Below are 16,679 nucleotides of genomic sequence, written 5' to 3' on the forward strand. Positions count from 1 at the left end.
ACATGAGAGAGAGTGTTTTAAGAGAATTCTTTTTTCTTCTTTATTTTTTAATAAGTAGATGGTTTAGAAAATAGTTAAGTTGCTCGTTTTCAAAAAGTGACACAAATGGTTAGTTTGTGGATTTCAACCGATTTTCATAACAACAAAAATGAGGTGGCATATTGGAATGTGCATCTATATTTGAGATTCCTAGTCCACTCATGAGTTATACAGACTTGTATAATCCGCTTTTTAAACAAACAAACTCTAACAAAATGACAAAATATGAAATACTTAGTATTGTATTGGGAATACATATGGAAAAGAAAGGGCAAGTTCACGTGATACAACAAAAATCATGTGACCAGTTTCTCTTGAGAGATTCTTTTATTTTAAGGTTGCTTAGTTGACCATCGGACTTTAGTCATGTCAACTTACTTTCTTGTGACACCAACGCTTATATACTTATATGAGGTTATTTGAATAACTTGTCACTACATGAGCACACATATATTACCATACCACATAGGTTTTTCATAAAGCTATAACTCTTTGCTCATAAAATAAAACACTCCGATTAATTATACCCAAAACTCTCCTTTTTCAAGCATACACTACATTATGCATTATCGTCACATACGTTTTCAACATCCTTTTGTTTTTCAAAATGAACTACAATTTAAATCCCGGTCCAATCGCCGATGATATTTTGTTTTTTGAAAATAGCAACACCGGGTATTTACTTTGTTTCAAAATGAGTTGGTTAATGAAAAACCATTATATGTTTGATGTTGTGATGGAAAACTTTGGGAGTGGATCAGAAACCATCCCATCCCCAAATGTGTTAAGCACTATATACGCATTGCATGGCTTGCTGGGGTTATTGATTGTGGGTACCGGACACCTAATCACGCCTTAATAAACGCATTGGTCAAACGATGGCGTTCGGAAACCCACACGATTCACCTCCAATGTTAATATGTTATTTTGCTGAGATATTGACTTGCGTGTATAAGAATTGTCATTTTATCATGAGAGAAACAATTATGCATGTGAAACCATGAAAGCCTATAATGTGTAGTTAGACAATGAAAATCATCAAGACACAATTAGTTAACATGCTCATTATTTGTTAAAATTTGAATATAATAAATGTGTTCAATATAGAATCAACTTTAATAACATAATAGTGAACAACCAGATGATAACAAGTAAATGCTACCCATATATAATGAAAAGATAAATAGATGTGGTGAAACAATTGTCGTCTGATATAGTTAAAGCAGATACACATGTACGAGTAAAACAAATTCTTTTACTAATAAATAATTATCTATTTAGCAACTCACATTAATGTTTTATAATATTTCGACATGAGAATCCGGTTATGTATACTTTATTAAGCACTAATATTTTAAAATAATAACTAAAAGTCGGTAATTCGTTTTCACATAAAGAGTCGTCAACAATTGTTAATACTCTTTATGAGAGGAAACAAACAGACCTTAGCTCAGTTGGTAGAGCGGAGGACTGTAGTTGTAAATTGCTGTGTATCCTTAGGTCGCTGGTTCGAATCCGGCATGTCGGATTTTTTTTTATATTTTAAGTTTTTCTAGTTTCACTTAAAAAAAAGGAAATCTGAAAAGAAGCTATACATACGTAAATTACACATTAGTTTAATGTCTTCTTGGAAAATTAAGATTATTATTTACTTTCAATGTTGCAATCTCATGCAAAATTAATTTTAATGTGGTATGTAGAGGTGTAAGCGAGTCGACCTTTGGTGAGTTACTCGCGTTCAATGTGCTAATATCTTTGAATAGTCGAGGCATTGGTGAGTTACACAAGTTATGTTCACTAAAAGTTCAAAGTATGATTCATCTTCTTCACCAATCTTAGCTATCGGTTTGTTTTTAGCAACAAAAAAAATAGTGAGGTTTTCGTAACAACCTAAATTATATTAAAACTTTATTGCAGAATACGGTCCCAAAATTTCCTTTCAACGTGAAAGACATCTTACACTTACAATATTTATTTACATAAGTATAAAATAAAGATTTCCAACGTTAAAGGACCCAATTACAATGTATTGCAAAAACATTAGGCTAAATTAATTCCACAAAGTATGATTTAGACTTAGAAACTTGTGTGTCGGTCCGTCCCGAGCGCTTGATCTTTCACCTTGTGGTTCCACGACTATAGTAGCAACATAACATCAACGATCTCTATTATTTACGTAAGATCCGAACTCACAACCAATCATCCTTGCGTGTCATTTACATGTGAATACACTGTACAACACATCTAATCATTAGCATATCCTAAGTAAGTTAACAACCTAATAAAATATATTGAAAACCCGAGGTGATTCGTGCAAAAACTGCCATCGGCGAAAGGCAGTGTCAAACGGGCGTAGGATACGCCCGTCTCGGGTCTGCAGCCCATTATATTTTTTTACTGTTTTTCGACTTGCTCGTTCGATCTTAAGGCTTCCATACCTTAGTCTAATCAATATGGCCAATACATATAAGGTTAAACCAATAATATACATTACAAACTCAACTTGCTTATGAAATGAAAACAACCACAACTTGTGACTAATCATCAACGATCCAAATAAACTATACAAACTGGTGACTTATCAACCAACGGTTTCACCTATTATGTTATTATACCACTTTGAGTATTACCAACGAACATAATGAACAACCCAACCTACCCTCGTTATCAATATTAATACTATATGCATCTTTATAAATAAGCAACTACCACATTAATTGTGTCTTTTCATAACATATACGAGAAACATTAAAAGATATGTTCCAATAATTCAACTATACTCCTACTTATCTAGATGAAACCTACAATGCAAACACAATGTACAACTTGTATACGCATAGGGTGTAAGATTTACTTACCTTCGCCAGTAGGGTTCTTGTTAGTTTATCTTCAATCTTGATTCGTTGGTTTCCAAGCTTTAACATACCTAGCTTATTGAAAACCGACATAAACTATAAGATATAAGGTACAACACTGGTATCCATTCATTAACTACTCAAGAACAATATCCATTCATCCATAAGATTAAACACAAACAATGTATATACATACATATATACACACATAATTCACCCCATTTTGACCCGTTTGAATACAAGTTGTACAATATCATATTAGATTAATTTTGGTACTTTGGACACACTGCAATAGGTACCGTAAACCATTAAAAACCACTATTTCAAGCTTAACCCAAAGTTAAACAAACGTTTAACATTAATAAATATTTTATAAAACTTCATTCTTTCTTTTTTTGTGCAGCCATATCCTGCGCATCTGCTGTAATCGACTGATTTGATCCACTTAACGAACATATTTTTCTTTGCTATGAATTTCTGGAGAAACTATACTCATTAAGGTTTCCTACCCAAAAGGAATCGTCTTAATCGGATCAACAGTTGATTTTATATGATTTTTAAGAAAACAGATCAGATTTGAAAATAACCTACATCAGCTTGCTGCGAAATCAGGATAGCCCTTTTGATGCACTGTTTTGACCCATTTTAAATCCAAATTACCTTCTCATGTTAACAGATAAAACAGAGTATATTGGAAGGGCTTTTCAAGCGTGAATCATACACCTTCATCCGATTTTTCTATGATTTAATATGATTTTTGCAAAACAATGACAGCAACTAAGTATATATTACTTTCCATCAGCTTTTGCATTGGTTTTTGGTTGGGACATTATAACAGACACTTGGTGTGCATGCATAATTACACACCAGAATCCTACACATGCATCTATTCAGGAAAATCTTTCTATAGAGTTTAACAAATCAAACAACAATGGGCAAGTGGATTCTATCATACACAAGTATAAACCCCATATTTTGTTCATGATTCAAACCTTGTGTCAAGAACACCAGAATTACTTACTTGAAGGTTTGTTATTGCCTTGTGGATGATTATTAAGCCTAACTGTTAGTTATTGAATAGTATAGGACTAAAGTGTAAATGTCTATTAGTTTAGGGTTAGTATTGTAATATGTTACTATACATATACACAGGGGCGGACCTACATAGTAGCCGTCGGGGTCCCGGGACACCAATGTTTTTTAAAATTTATTTAGAAGCGATATAGAAAATTTTTGAAGGACCCCATATAAATTAACATTTGGACCCCATATCAATATTACCATTCTAGTCTGGTGGAAACCCCCTTCCAATACCACACGAATGACCCGAGTTCGAGCCTTGCTCTTTCCCGTTTTTTTATGTATTTCGTTTTTTAAAAAATTACTTTATATTAATTTTAGTTTTGACTTTTGGCCCATGGGTTTTAAGTTTTAACATATCCCAACCCAAGTACCTAACCCAGTAACCCAACTCATCAGACATTCAGACTAACACCCTCCTCGCCTCCACACACATCTCAATTCTATTTCTCAACCCCACTGGCCACTGCTTATCCAGTTATCCCTAACTCACGCCTCTCCTCTCTCAGTTTTTCCGGCCAGCCTCCGCCCATCTCCGTCCATATCCGCCAGCCTCCGCCTCACTCCAGCCACTGTTCACCCCTCTTTGGTCTTATAAGTCTTTGTTTCCTCTGATTTTGTCTCAAACTAAAGGTAATTTTAGGGCTAATTAGTTGATTGATTTTATATATAATTATACATTTATACTCATGTTGGTTATTGTATGTTGTATATTGTTGTTAGATTGTGACTTAGTTTTCTTAAAAACTTGAACTTTAGGGTTAATTATGCAAGAATCATTGAAAAGAAAGTTTGAGCCCTCGTCTTCTTCAAGTAATACATCTAAGAAAATTGATTTGGAAGACCTTCCATCAGATTACGTTCATGTTTTTCGGGTATGAATTAAAAGTGTATGTTTCATCTAGTTTCTAATTTAGATACTTTCTACTTACTCGTTTCCAATGACACCATAGTTCCGTGTTTTATTATGTTCCTCGCCTCGACCCGACCCGAATAACGACCGACCCGAAAAATTTTGTAAACCGAAAAATTGGGACCCCATCGACAAAAAATCCTGGGTCCGCCACTGCATATACATGACTCGTGAATGAGAACGGTATCGATGATTTAAGTAAAACTTCTTCTTCTGTTGTGTTCTTGTTCTCATAATCGATCATATTACCATTTGATGCGTAACAAGTGGTATTAGAGCTCTCCGATCCTCGGAAGCTCTTGATCTGGAACCCTAATTCATTCCATTTGCCCCAAATTCGTTTGGATTCTCTGAAATTGATCATTGTTTCGATCAACTTCATCTCAACAACAATCAATTTCTGTATGATTTCATTTCAGTTTCTTAATTGATCATTGTTCAATCAATTAACAAACGAGGTCAGTTTACAAAAAAATTAAAGGCCACCTGGTGTCAAATTCAAGAATTGTGGCAACCACAATCAAAATTCACAACATCATCAACAAGTTAATCATGGAAATCGCTTTAGAAAAAAATTATATCAATATGGCAACAAGGTACGGTTAATGAGTATTGTGGCGAATTCCAAAGTTTGTTCAATAAGGTCAAAAATTCTGAAGAAATTAATGAAGATTATGTAACATATCTCTTCATTAATGGCCTTAAGCCAGAAATTGGTTATGGACTTATGAGGTTTCACAGTATAGGTGATGGTTTAAAGCTGGAACAAGCATTTTCTTTGGCTAGATATCAAGAAAGGTTTTTAAATGGGATTTTAGTTAATGGGTCAATTCAAGAAGAATCATGAAATTGTGAGGTAAGTACATTCGATTCACACCAAACAAGTAGTCTTGAATCTAGCTGCGAGGCATCAATTAATATTTTTAGTGATAATGAACAAGCTCTTGATTCACCCTATGTTTCTCAAATCACAAAAGTGCAATTTTCCCACCAATTGTTTGAGGAAATGCCAAAACGGGTTAGAAATGATATTCAAGAACCCATTAATCTTGAATGTGAATATGATATTAGGATGTGTGAAAAGCAAATTGATTCTTTAAATCAAGATTTTGGTATTTGAGAATTAGTTGGTGGTGATCTTTCAAAGAAAGATGGCATGGGGTTTGATCAGATGATACAAGATGATATTGTTTGTAGAGATGTGTTTAAGGTTAATGAAACACAATTGGGAACATATAAGAAATCTACCTGCCAAGTATTTGATGAAATGCCTCGTAAGTTTGGAATTCTGTTTCAACAAACCATTGATCAAGATGTCATGTTTAAAAAAAATTTGGTTCTTTAGATCAAGAAGCAAGTAGTTTGGATTCAAAGAAAATTGAGAATGATGATTCAAATGGAAATGAAGAAGACAATGAAATACCTAAAGAATTTAGAAATGAGATTAAAGATTCAGCCAATAGTTGTCATTCGATCAAAAAATGGAATCAGATTAGTTGTGAGGTTACAGGGAGGCACGTTGATGGTTATGTTGCTACTATAATTAAAGTTTGCAGTAACTCAAATTACTTTTTCAACAATCATATGAACCTATGGAAGGTTGAAAGTTTCAGCAACCATGTGGGGTGGTATGAAAATTATGAGTTTTACCAAATGATGTTCAAGTACAAAAAGGTGTGAGAAGATGGTTAGTTAACAAGAAGCGTAAGAATGTTGTTAAACAACTTAAGGAGTTACAAGAACTACACCTGCAAGAACCTCAAACAAGTGTGTAGTTTAATGTGATATTCTTATATTGTACGCATACAATATATTGCATAATAAGAGTTTGTATAATCACAACTTGTAGAAGCACAATTAATGAATTAAGTTCCATATGGGAGGCACTTTCCGTCACTATGTTTCCAAGGGTAGAAATGTCAACATGTAGTACCGATGAGAGTGGGTCACTTATTGTTGAAGTAAAAGAGTCAAAAAATGAGATCATTCTGAACATTGTTCGATTGATAATAATAAATCAAGCTAGAACATATCGTGTTCTACTTTTGGCTGATGAGTTTGCACAAAACTTTATATATGGTAAATCACCAATGTTCTGGTTGGGGTCATCCTGTGTAATCCTTGTTGTACCTTCAGTTTCTCATTTGGGAGCACCTATGATTTCACTTCAATTATGTTCCAACTAATGGTGAGCTATGTGGACATCTTAATTCACTTGATCACCACCTTGTGTGTCACCTATGTCTTTGAAGCCAAAACTGTAAAGCAATACGTTGTTGACTCATGTCGTACCAGGCCTACTACAATTGTTATATTTGGTTATCTAGGGGCACCTTTTATTAAAGTAACCAGACAAAGAATTTTTGTTATGGGAAAGAGAATAAAAAATGGTGCAAAGCAGGTAATAGGATCCACTAATCTTACTATAGTTAATCAAAATTATTATCATGTGTATGTTGTTGAAATGAAGGCAGTGATGATGAGAATTATGAACAGTGGAGTTGGTGTTTCAACATGGAGATATTGAGGACAAAAATCTTTTAAGGGTGGAGTAATGTTAGGTATTAATAGTATAGGACTAAAGTGTAAATATCTATTAGTTTAGGGTTAGAATTCTAATATGTTACTATACATATACATGACTCGTGAATGAGAATGACATCGATGATTTGGGTAAAACTTCTTCTTCTCTTGTGTACTTCTTCTCATAATCGATCATATACCATTTGATACGTAACACTATCCCTTGTTAATAAGTCTCAGTTTTGCAAGATTACACATCCTCTTCTTGCCCCTTGTTTTTCCCGCTGACACACATACTCAATATCTGATATCAAAGAACGACTAACCAGCCCCTGAACTTTCACTAGCCATGTTATCAACTTTCAAAGTTGACATTTAAACCCTAAAAGTCTATTCACAAAGCTTTAAATGCTCCCACCAATTATGACATTTATAGTATAATTAAAATGCGTCTTGGATATGTGAGAGGAAAGTTACCGTAGTTGGATAGTATAATTTTTAAAGCTTCATGTACAATTGAGAGTAGCACCATTTATCCTTCTTCTGCCACGTTGTGATAGATGCCAACTGCAACCATGTGTCTTCCCATCTGGCCGTCACCTTTCTTTTCTCTTTTTGATCTCTCTCATCATAATCTCCATGGTCTCTGACGATTGGGTAATACATGCATTTGGTTGATTCTTACATCCAAATGTATTCCATCAAAATGAAGCATTTACTTTTAAAAGGTACATTTGCTTTTTTGAAAAACGATATCTGTTGAAAACCGATCTATGATTCTTCACCCAAAATCAAAATTAAATTTTAATACACTTTATTAGCTTGATATCCCAGGTTGTTGAGAGCTTTTAATTGATGATCCAATTAGGCTGCTACATTAACAATGGTGAATAACGCCTCATGGTTAGTTCTTGGCTTATTTTTATATTGTAATTTAGTGATTTTACATGATTTGATTGGATTTCTGACACATTCTCTCATACGGTAGTCGTTGGAGTGGTTGCTTATGTTATAACGCCACGTTAACTTCGATCCTAGAACATTGGGGCTCAACATTTTAGTGAATATGTGATCAAAAAGAGGTTCGACACTCAACATGGATTCATATTTATGCAGGTGTATATGATTTGTATACAACTATTTATGAAGTTTACTAGAAAATAACAATTTTCTTGATGTTTCATAGTCCTGATTTGTTAAGATCTTAGGAACATGTTCTCATTTTCTTTTTCACATGGTTCTAAAAAATGAATGATCTTAGGGATCTTAAATTAGTTAACTAAATTTTTAATTAGTCAGATTGGGTATTTGTTAAGGTTCCTGGTTGATGTCTTACACAATTAGTTTCACTATTTTTTTACTTTTAATTTACAATGGTTTCAAACAGTCTGAAGCAATTGGTTTACACTTATCATGTAATAACCTTGCAATTTCCGTATTCTCTGAAATTGACTTTTACCTTTGTAGTTGCATACTTTTTCTACATATTTTTGTTAAAACTTAAATTGTTGCACACTTACAGTGGTAACCAAACACATAACGGGCCGGTCGTCTAGAACAGGTCAGATTAAAACCCGTCAAGTTGGGTCAGTCCGGTCTGTTTCTCCCTAAACATATATAGATTTATTATAAATCTATTTGTTTACTAGATTGATATAGAAGGTTTTACCCGTTTCATGTATAACTTTTTAATGGGACTTTTGGCTTCTTCACTTGAATAGTTTTATTTAAATTAAATTAGGTTGATTTGGTTGTATAAATTTCTATACCCTTCTAATTCGGATGACTATTTATTTTAGATTTTTTTGCAACTAGATACAATTTAGAACTTGAAATTGTAGCTGAAATTGGCATACTGGACCTGATATGGGGTAAATATTATCATTCTCAGGTTCTATATACTTTATGCATTTCAAAGTGTTTGTATGTTTTGTTTTGGAGATATGGGCGTTACAAGATTATGTAGCTGCTGGCATGGAAGACTACCGGCACTAAGATTCGAGTCACAAGCCGAAAAGGACAAATTTTTACACGGCCAGCTCATAGTTGGGTTGACCTGAAACATAAACACCTTTGTATTCTAATACATAAAAAAACCTATGTACACGGCCGCCGTTGACCCCGCTGCCGGTACACATCACCAACCCCTCCATCAACCGCTGAAAAACTTCCACGGCTTTTCTTCGACTAGCTCAACAACACCAACATAACAGACGCTAAAACCCCCAATTTTCCACAACCAATTTCCGAATTAGGGTTTCTAAACTTCAATGGCTCTACAACCCCATTCGTTAACCACGGTCACATTACTTGCCATTACACTCCTCTACACATCTAGGGTTCAATTGAAAGCTGATTAAACTAGGCCGCTGCCGCCGTACACGGTTGAAGCTTGAAAGCTGAGTAAAGAAGGGTTAGAAGCTTGTAACTTGAAAATGACGTTAATAAATAGAGTAAATAAGAGAGAGGGAGTATACGGTGGCAGTGGTCAGAAAATATGGTGGTGTAAAGAGGGGGGGAGAGAGAGAGAGAGAGAGATGATGAGTTGCAGGTTGCAAAAAATAGAGAATTTCTTTTTTAGCTCAAAGTTTAATTTGTTAACACAAATAGTCCCTTAAAGAGTGAATGACGAATTTACCCTCATGTGCTTTGCACATGACTTGTTTTAACGAGAAAACTTAATTGAGTTAAGGCCAAAGGATAAAACGTGATAAAGTTTTTAATCATAAAGGATGATTTCTGACATTCTTTTCGCTAAAGGACGTCCACTGAAAAACCATGTAAACATAAAGGACGAGTTTTGCCATTTTGTCTATTTAGAATTTTAAGTTATGACGTAATGTGCAACACCCATTAACGAAATATACGCCTGCAACGCGCAAATGACTTGCCCGCCGCAACGCGCGGGGTACTATTCCTAGTTATTCTTTGAAACTAAAATCCTAACGATATTAATAAAAATCTGATATATTATATTGATAAAAAGTTGTTACAAATTTATATTCTTTTCGTTTTAAAGTACACACAATATATCAATTTCTATATAAATACCTCCATCTTGTATTTTATTAAGAACACACCATCATATTAAAATGGATAATTTCCAACCAATATTTAAATATAAACCATAGATATTTGGATGTGTACAATTTTCACATTCAAAACCCATGTTAATGATCATTTGCACATAAAATAGTGTTATTCAAATGTTTCAGTGGGTTTTGGTATATCACACGAAGGTTGAAGCTGGTTACTACCAAAGATTAATTTAAGACTTCTCGAAGATAGCTTCATTAATTACAAAGTTAACCGGAAAACAAATAAAGCTTCATCGGGGTTTAGTCCAAGTTGGTGCATTTGAGGAATTAAAGAAGAGTCTAACTTATGCCCTAGTTCTAGCATTGCTCGATGGTGACAAGAACTTTGTTGGTTTTATTAGATGACTTGTATCAATGATTGGACTGCGTACTTATGCAACGGGAATTTAAGGCCCCAAACCCAGTAGCCCTACTTTAACGTCGAATTTACTCATAAACACAATTCTTACAAATCAGAGTTAATTAAAACTTTCGTGGAAACGTTAACTTAAATCATTAGTTACAAAACATTAAATCTTTTCTTTGAAACCACACATAAAACATCATATTTAAAACATCATTTCTTCCATCTTCAGATGCCAGCTGTTCAATCCATGCCATGTGCCATCCTCATGCTAGCTTGTTAAACCTATTTACCTGTGTGCATACTAAAAGTCAGCTATGCTGAGTGAGTTCTAGTTAATTAGGCAACATCCAATACATACACATATCATATAAAAATTTTTCAAAATTATTGCTTCAAATAAAAGTATTTTCAAAAGTGGTGGGGTTTTTTAAGTATTTTCAAAAATGGTGAAACCGTGGTTTCAAACCACGGTTTGTCTTTTTTCCCTTAAGTGTGTCAGTTGACTTTTAAGAAAACAAGAAAGTAAGAATAAACTAATACAAACCGTGGTTTGAAACCACGAATTGCACCTAAAATATAACCTAATACTGTTGTCCGTAAGCGAGGTGCTTTTGATGTTCAAGCCGTGGTTTCAAACCACGGTTTGATGTTTTTTATTATTTTTTTCACAAGCACAGGATATATTCATATGCATGTTTTTGTTTTTTAATCAAATCGTGGTTCAAGACCACGAATTGATATGTTTTTGACCACTTTACATAATAAAATATCTAGATGCATGCTTTTGTTTTGTATCTGCAAGATTCTCAAGATGTTACATCTTTCAACTTTTACTATTTAGTGTGATAAAGCACAAGACTCTCAAATTGTAAATAGGTTTTTCAGTGAGATTTCAACTCACAACTTTTGCAGAGAGATGTGATTTAATAACTTTTCAGTGTTAGATCAATTCAATAATTATCATGCACTATGACTATATTAAAAATACACGTTATATGACCTTATAAATAGATTATAAACACATAGTTCAAAATTAAACTGTTAACTATTCATTTTCTCTAATTTCATTCTCACTCAATCAAGATGTCTTCATTTAATCCATTTCTCCTAAGAATTTTCTGGGATGGTAATATTTCTTATGAGGATGGATTTGTTTCTTGTGACGAATCAACCCGAATTTCTTCATTTCCTATTCGTCAGAAAATGTCTTACGAAGAGTTAGCCCATATGATTTATAATCTTATTGGTCTTCCTAAAGAATCCTATAATTTGGTGTTGTTGTTATCTTGCAAGTGAAAATTCAGGGGTGATATTTATGTTAAATGGGAACCAGTAATTCCCATCCAACAAGTGGGTTATATGGACCTCCTACGAAGTGTTTATGTCTCAGAGACACCCCAAGAAACACCTCCATTTAAATCCAATCTTTTGACTCACGATGTAGACGGTTCGTCAATGTTTACCAGCCAAGACGATATTTCAGATGACGATCAAGGGGGATTTGACAACTCTGATTATAAAAGCTTTGAATCTTCGGAAGATGCGAGATAAGATTTGAGCTTGTATACCGATGAAACTGATGAAGAGGGATACGTTGAACCTCCAACAGAGTATAATGTGGGAATTGTTCAAGGCTTTGCTCAAGGAACGATGAACCAGACTGTTGATGATGAAGAATTAAGAGATTATGAGGCGACTACATGGATATGTGGAACACGCAATCAAATCAAATTCGTGTGGGTATGTACATCGAGTCTAAAAATGACTTGATTTGCGATGTTCGAAAGTGGAATGTTGAGTGTATGAGAGAACTAACAGTAGTTGAAAGCAGACCTACAAAATGGAGGGCTAGATGCAAAACTACAAGTCAATTTTCCGATGTATGTCCATGTAATTGGTATGTTTCCGCATCTAAGAATAAAAACCAAAATTTGTGGAAAATTTCAAGATGGGTTGGTTCACATAACTGTTACGGTTCTGTCACTCGCAACAACAATAGATGCCTTACATCTAAAACTTTAGTAGCATACATCGACCACACGATTCGTGTGGATACTACGTATGATATAAAGCAAATTCGGGCTTATTGTAAGGAAACCCTGAGTGTTGAAGTTTCTTATATCAAAGCTTGGTGAGCTCGAAGAATAGCTATCGATAATATTTACGGTAATTGGGAGTCTAATTTTGAAGAATCGCCTAAGTACATTGCAGCATTACAGGCCTCAAACCCTAATACTGTCGTGCAATGGCGTCATCAAACAGATGGGTCATCCCAATATGCGACACTTAAGTATGTCTTCTGGGCTTTTGGGGGTCATCCCAATATGCGACACTTAAGTATGTCTTCTGGGCTTTTGGGCCTGCCATCGACGCATTTCATCACTGTCGACCTATTATATGTGTAGACGGTACTCATTTGAAGGGATCTTACCGAGGTAAGATGTTAATTGCAGTCACAAAAGATGCCAACAATTACATACTACCAGTAGCTTACGCAATCGTTGACGAAGAAACCGTGGAAAGTTGGAGTTGGTTTTTGCAACAATTTCGGATGCATATTGCAAATCGTAGTATGCGACCGTTATGTGTTATTTCAGATAGACACAAAGGTATTATAAATGCTATGGAGAATCTTGAGGAGTGGAAGGAGCCGCATGCATATCATCGTTTTTGCCTACGCCATGTTAGAAGCAAATTTATGAGAAAGTTTAAGGGTGTGAGTTTGAAAAGGCTCTGTTGGTCTATTGGAAGCACATCGCAAGGAAGAAAGTATCGATGGAGTATTAGAGAAATGAGAAGCATCGATCAAAAGGCTTGGGATTATTTGCATGCTATTGAGGGTAGTAAGTGGATAGTTTATCACGACGAAGGTCACCGTCGGTGGGGTAACCTAACAAAAAATAGTTTTGAGAGTTTTAACAATGCGTTAAGGGGTGCGAGGATGCTATCGATTAAAGCTTGTATTGAGTACACGTTCAACAAAGCTATCCAGCAGTTTCAAAAGCACACCGAGATTGCAAGGAGTTGCATTACAGCTTTACCTCCTCGAGTTTGGGACACTTATACTGAGCGAGAACTCCATGCACAAGGACACACTGTAGTAGAGTTCAATTACGATAAAGGAGAGTATAAGGTTACGTCAAGGCTACATGCTAATGAACATAGTGGAAACGACTATACCGTCGAATACCGTAGAAAAAAGTGTACATGTCGTAAATGGCAAATGCAAAGATTTCCTTGTTCACAGGCCATCGCAGTTTGTCATTACACAGGTGAAATATTCTTCGCTACCCTCACTTGTATCACATGGTATACCATTTATAACATTGTTTAACCTCCCCTGCCACATTTCAACATAAATTAAGTGTTCATTTTTCCAATCCTTTGCTTGTCCTTTCCGGTTGACTTTATGCATTCTCATATGTTCTTTTTTGTTAAAGATCAAATTTCTAGGAATGGTTTGTACCATTCCAAATTGGCTCATAACCTTGCTTGGTAAATGTGGTTCAACAACTTCCCAAAATATGAGAGCCGTATCACATCTCCAACTATCTTTTCCACTTAAACAACATTCCAAAAGAAGGTCTTCTACTTGAAAATACGACATCCAATTAAACTGTTAATAAAAAAATAAATTATATTAACACCCAATCACAATATGAATAAAGTTTATAGTATATACAATTTTGAATACCTCATATGTTTGCAAAGATTGTAACTGTGAACGGTAGTGAGAGAGTGCATAATTTGGTATTTCACGAAAACTTAAGTGACAATTCCACCTAATAAATAGTAAAAGATTCTAAAAGTGTGAGAGCTCTAAAAATAGAAAAAGAAACACTCATTATTTTAATAAATACCTTGAACCGTATGCTTTGCCACTTTGATATTCCATTGAGCGTGTTGGTGAAACAGGACTTATTCTCTCCCACGCCCATAATTGCAACAACATTGTCGGGCCATAAATCTCTATGGCTTTAGAAGATGTTCCTTTGCACAAATTTTTGAAAATGTATGCCAGCACCGCTCTTGCCCAGCTAAGCTGTCCGCATTCATCTAAATCTCATAAATGACTTAGATAATGGAAAAATACGCTGCTGCTCGAGGAATCGGGAAACAAAGTACCACCCAATAAGTGTAGTATATATACTCTTGCCCTCCTAACACAATTGTCTTCCGATGCGTCATCCGGAAAATCATTTCCTAGTTCAGCTGTAAGACGAGTTAACCTTAATTTTTAATTTTTAAAATCATTTTCTTCAACATGCAATCCTAATAGTTCATTAAGGTACCGTTGCTCGGGAAATGTTAATCTAGTATCCCTACCAGAAACAACCTTATCTCCAATCGGCATACCCCATAGAACTTGTACATCTTCTAAGATTATTGTGGTCTCCCCAAACTTGAAGTGAAATGTGTGTGTTTTCGGACGCCACCTCTCAACTAACGCGGTTACAAGATGATTATCAACCATTTTGTAACCACATTCAATAACACCGCCAAAACCAGCAACACGTATGTGGCGCATGACGTTCTATGGTATTGGTTTATGTCTAACGCATTCCCAAAATATTTGATCGCCACGACGAACTGTTGGGGGTTCTTGACTAAAATTGTTATTATGAAACAAATGGTAGGCTCGATGATTTTCACCTAAAAATAACAAATCAGAACTGCTTGGACCAGGAAATACTCGTGGATTCATTTTCTAATCTCACAACACAGGTTACGAAGCTCCTAACGAAATAATTGTAAAAATGATAGGATGGCTTTGAAGAGAATTCATGCAACTTCCACATATATATTGCATGATTGATTTTAAGCCTGCCTCATGCATGTACAAATAATATATAAGATTCCAAAAGAATCTTTCAAATAAAAATACAAGGTTCACGGATTCATTATTTATTTGTAATGTCACTTCAATGTAGAAAAGCAAAAGTATCAAAATATCACATGACGAACATAGATAAAAAAAAAGAAAGATCAAACTGTGGTCTTAAACCATGGGTTGACTAAACAACAAGAGAAACACATGTGAACATTCTGTACTTGCGAAAAAAAAATAATTAAAAAAAACAAACCTTGATTTCAAACCACGGCTTGAACATCAAAACCATCTCAAAAATGAAAAGTGGTATTAGGTTATATTTTGTGTTGAATCTGTTGTTTGAAACTGGGGGTTGTGTTATTTTATTCTTACTTTGATATTTTTCTGAAAACTCACCTGACACACATGAGAAAAAAAACCTAACCTTGATTTCAAACCACGGTTACACCATTTGTGAAAAACCTTAAAAAAGCCCACCATTTTTGAAACAACATTTTTATACACACTATTTTTGAAAAAATTTCCATATCATACATACATACATACATATCTTAACCTTGTATAAATATCCATAATAGGAACGTCACGTAATATCTATTAAAAGAACTATTACTATTTCTCATACTATATATATTCCCCATAGAAGGAACACTATACTATCCATAGAAGGAACACTACACTATCCGTAGAAGGAACACTATGCTATCCATAAAAGGAACATTATATATTATCCATAGAAGGAACTTTATATATATATTATCCATAGGAGGAACAATGTATATAAGTTATTATTTAATGTCCATGTAAGGAGCTAATCACTTCCCTCGGCAATACGTGCAATATCCGAAGATCGTTCACGTACCGACATGCCTTCATCTTTACATTACATACAATATTCATATCTATATTTATAACCTGATAGTACGTGCAATATCCGAAGATCGTTCACGTACCGACAAGCGTTCATCTTTACATTACATACAATATTCATATC

At 34.6% G+C, this 16,679-nt stretch overlaps 2 protein-coding genes and 1 non-coding gene across 3 annotated transcripts; 2 read left to right on the forward strand and 1 right to left on the reverse strand.

Moving 5' to 3' along the window:
• Positions 1 to 1,478: 1,478 nt before the first annotated feature.
• Positions 1,479 to 1,567, forward strand: TRNAY-GUA (transfer RNA tyrosine (anticodon GUA)). The gene is given in 2 exon segments: positions 1,479 to 1,515; positions 1,532 to 1,567. It is a non-coding gene; the product is annotated as a tRNA-Tyr (tRNA).
• An 11,727-nt stretch (positions 1,568 to 13,294) lies between these two features.
• Positions 13,295 to 14,188, forward strand: LOC143591788 (uncharacterized). Its single transcript, XM_077071885.1, has one exon. It carries the CDS (start codon positions 13,295 to 13,297, stop codon positions 14,186 to 14,188), a length of 894 nt encoding a protein of 297 aa, XP_076928000.1.
• A 26-nt stretch (positions 14,189 to 14,214) lies between these two features.
• Positions 14,215 to 15,382, reverse strand: LOC143591789 (serine/threonine-protein phosphatase 7 long form homolog). The gene is made up of 6 exons (XM_077071886.1): positions 15,147 to 15,382; positions 15,005 to 15,083; positions 14,715 to 14,896; positions 14,549 to 14,636; positions 14,321 to 14,470; positions 14,215 to 14,259 (listed from the first exon to the last, which is right to left on the reverse strand). The coding sequence occupies exons 1-6, from the start codon at positions 15,380 to 15,382 to the stop codon at positions 14,215 to 14,217; spliced, it is 780 nt and encodes a 259-aa protein (XP_076928001.1).
• Positions 15,383 to 16,679: the final 1,297 nt, after the last annotated feature.

The sequence above is a fragment of the Bidens hawaiensis genome, unplaced genomic scaffold, assembly GCF_021521415.1.
Source record: "Bidens hawaiensis isolate Kalapana, Puna unplaced genomic scaffold, B.hawaiensis_p1.1 tig00040063_1, whole genome shotgun sequence".
NCBI lineage: Eukaryota > Viridiplantae > Streptophyta > Magnoliopsida > Asterales > Asteraceae > Bidens > Bidens hawaiensis.